The sequence below is a fragment of the Argentina silus genome (genome assembly GCF_951799395.1).
Source record: "Argentina silus genome assembly, contig: scaffold_643, whole genome shotgun sequence".
NCBI classification, from domain to species: Eukaryota; Metazoa; Chordata; class Actinopteri; order Argentiniformes; family Argentinidae; genus Argentina; species Argentina silus.
Genome location: NW_028152286.1, coordinates 3,593 through 7,500, shown reverse-complemented (window position 1 = coordinate 7,500; position 3,908 = coordinate 3,593). Strand labels below are relative to the sequence as shown.

Genomic DNA, 3,908 nt, shown 5'->3' with positions numbered 1-3,908 from the left:
AACAGATGGTTGTGGAATGAGTTTGGTGTGCTGTGCATCATCCTGACATCCTGAAAATTACCACACGCCCGTTCCATCTGCTCCCAGATACCAGCTGCAGGCATGAACCTCTCCGTGTGTGTGCGTGTGTGTGTGTGTGTGTGCGTGTGCGTGTGCGTGTGTGTGTGTGTGTGTGTGTGTGTGTGTGTGCGTGTGTGTGCGTGTGTATGTGTTTCTTCTGTGTGATTTGTGTCAACAGAAGAGAGGAGAGGACGCTCGAGCTGTCGAGTCCGTCGGAATGGCCGGTGAAGGTAACCGCGTCATCGCGCGAGGTGGACTTTCAGCCCCGGGACTCAACGGCAGGTGACGTAGGAAGGCTCGGGCTCTACCGACCGCCAGCCGAGGAGACTCTCTGGGACATTTAATAAACAATAATAATAATAACAATACGTTCATAAAGTGTACGTCTATGTCATTGCATGAGGACTAGAGGTGAGAAAGGAAACTGAACGTGGATCGCAATTCTACATTACACCCATGTCATTATTATTATTATTATTATTATTATTATTATTATTATTATTATTATTATTATTATTATTATATTGTATTGTAGATTTGTTTGATTGTTATTGAACGAGGAGTAACTAAAAGCCTATTATTTCACTGTATCACTTATGGGTGTATGCGATGTACTTGACGAATAACATTTGATTTGATTTGATTTGAATTCCGAGCCCATGTCTTGGTTTTTCGTTCAGAAGCCCTGTTTGACTCATTTCCGCCTAAAAACCCAAACTAACCTGCTTCTAACATCAGAAACATCATCATCAGATGAAGAAGCAGGATGTCATGTGACAAGTAACACCTTCAAGTTGTGTGTGGATCATGTTCAGATCATAGTTCAGAATAACATCCTACACATGACAAGGAGATAAAGTCATCAATAATCAAATTAATAATCAAATAAAAAAGAATTTGGTCCCGTATGTGGGCCCGTCCGGCTTAAGAGGGTTTAACAACGTGTTCAATAATTTGACAGTGTTGATCTCTATTTGGACTTAAAACTACTTGTGTTCAATAATTCATTTGACAATGTTGTGTGTGTGGCCTGTACGGACCAAGTACGGTGACCTGTAGGGACCAAGCGCCATGGTCTGTATACTAATGAGCCGTGAGACGTCTCAGAAAGACCAACAAGTGATTAATTACCTCATTACATCACAAGCCCTTTAATGTTTTAATAACACCAAACTGCGAGATACGATCACATACCCACACACGCACGAACGCACTTACTCGCAGACACACACACGCACGCACGCACGAACGCACATACACACACATGCACACACTCACGCACGCACACACACACACACACACACACACACACACACACACACACACACACACACACACACACACACACACACACACAGAAGCAGTACAGAGCAAGCTGACGCATATTCCTCTAGACAGATGATACTGATCTGGTTTTGATGTTATCCATGTCGCACGCAGGCCGATTAAACGACCCACTTCATCATCCATTCAAACTCCCAGAAACGAGCTTCACAACAACAAACCTCCGAGTCCCGTTAACCAAAACATCAACAGCATGAAGCCGACATTCACAACCGTCACCGCTTAGTCTACAAACACGCCTTACACACACCTGCTGACGACAGATAGAAAACACACCAATCCCACCCCACCCCCCGTCTCTCTCTATCTTTCTCTCACTCACACACACACACACACACACACACACACACACACACACACACACACACACACACACACACACACACACACACGCACACACACACACACACACACACACTGAGAGAGAAAGGAACAACAAGATGTCGTGTCTATGTCTATGTGCGTTTAGGAGCCCTGCATATGATCTTCTTGAAAGCTCTCCGGAAGTCTCGGTTGAAGATGGTGTAGATGATGGGGTTGAGGGAACTGTTGCAGTAGCCGATCCAGAAGAAGAGGTTGAACAGGGAGTCCGGGAGGGGGCAGCGGTCCCGGCACACGGCGTGCAGGCTGTACGAGAAGAAGAACGGCAACCAGCAGAGCACGAACACCCCCATCACCACCGCCAGGACGAACGTGAACCGCTTCTCCCGCATCTGCGCCACTTTGGTCTTGGCCGCGGAAGACAACGCGGCGGTGGGCCTGGGCTCCTGGAGTAGCTCGGAGGCCCGGTTCGAGGCCCACGACAGCCGGTAGCTCTGGTTCCGACCCACGGCGAGGGTACCACTATCGGCTCCCACCCCTTCCACCTTCCCTCTCCGGGAGAAGTGGGAGTTCTTGGGCTTCCTTTCCGGCGCGCAGCTCTCCTCCAGGTCGATGTCGTCCAGCTCTCCTTTCCGCGGCGGGCCACCGGGGCCGTGGCCGGGGCGGTCCTCGAACCTCCCGAGGCTCCGGGGCGCGAAGCACGTCTCCGACTGGGACGGCTGCCTCTCCATGCCGTTCTTGGCCACGAACACGGTGGACGCACGCTGCTTGGCCACACGGTAGATCTTACAGTACACGAGGATCATGATGAGGCCCGGGGCAAAGAACGAAACCACGCACGAGGACAGGATGTACCACGTGTCGTCGTTCAGGAGACACTCGCGTGCGTCGTGTCGGATCAGCAGTAACGGCGGGAAGGAGATGACGGCGGAGATTAGCCACACCACCGCGATCATGCTTTTGATGCGCCGCGGGGTACGCTTCTGGTTGTAGCTGACGGCCTTTGTGACGGACCAGTACCGGTCCAGACTGATGGCACACAGGTGACCGATGGAGGACGTGCAGAACAGAACGTCCAGCGCCAGGTAGAAGGCGCACCACGTGCTCCCGAAGGACCAAGAGCCCATGAGCTCGTTGGCCAGGGAGAACGGGATCACGAGCGTGCCCACGAGGACGTCCGCCGAGGCCAGGGACACGAGGAACAGGTTCTGCGGCGCCCGGAGCGCGCGGCTGGTGGAAACGGCCACTACGACCATCACGTTCCCCACCACGGTCACGAGGATGAGCACGGACACCGCGAGCACGATGAAGACGGCCGCGCACGGGGAGTGAGGCGGGGGACTCGCGGTGCCGTTGACGTCCTCGGTTGAGGAGTTCGGTGTGGTTGTCATTGTTTCTTCCATTCTGGTTCCGCTCCTCCGCCGGTGTTACCTCCATGCCGCGCGCGCCCCTGCACCGTGTCTCCCCATCTCCATCCACGCGCATTCAAAGCGGAGAAACATTCCTTGGAGAAACACCGATGGTCGCAAATTGCACAAAATATAATAAAAGTTCATATCTGCGTCAAAAACAGACGCTACATCACATCTAACCGCGGCACAGTTCCAGATGACAGGTCGTGTGAAAAATAAATCCCAGATCCATCGAAATCACCCACGGAATGACGACGGAGGAGAAGTTACACTCCCCCGGTGATGTTGTTGCCCGTGCGCACGGCACAACGGTGCCGGTGTTCCCAGCCACGCGCCCCGGTCGGTGTCCGTGCTAGAAAGAATGTTTGGAATGCGTAGTTCCCTCGTGCAGCGCTGTCACGGCATTCCTACCAACACCCGGGTCATATGACAGCCTGAAGTTACCTCTGTCTGTCTGTCTGTCTGTCTGTCTGTCTGTCTGTCTCTCTCTCTCCTCTACTACTGCTGCGCACTGTCCGCATGCTCCCTGCTTAAGGAGGGTGGAGGAGAGAGAGAGAGGCGGGGGGAGAGTGAGGGGGGGAGGAGAGAGAGAGAGGCGGGGGGAGAGTGAGGGGGGGAGGAGAGAGAGAGAGAGGCGGGGGGAGAGTGAGGGGGGGAGGAGAGAGAGAGAGGCGGGGGGAGAGTGAGGGGGGGAGGAGAGAGAGAGAGGCGGGGGGAGAGTGAGGGGGGGAGGAGAGAGAGAGGGGAGAGTGAGGGGGGGAGGAGAGAGAG

General features: G+C 53.4%; 1 protein-coding gene across 1 annotated transcript; it reads right to left on the bottom strand.

The window, feature by feature from the left end:
• Positions 1-1,859: 1,859 nt before the first annotated feature.
• Positions 1,860-3,116, bottom strand: LOC310824917 (alpha-2Db adrenergic receptor-like; the record flags this gene model as incomplete). Its single annotated transcript, XM_083698178.1, has 1 exon — positions 1,860-3,116. One exon carries the CDS (start codon positions 3,114-3,116, stop codon positions 1,860-1,862), a length of 1,257 nt encoding a protein of 418 aa, XP_083554304.1.
• Positions 3,117-3,908: the final 792 nt, after the last annotated feature.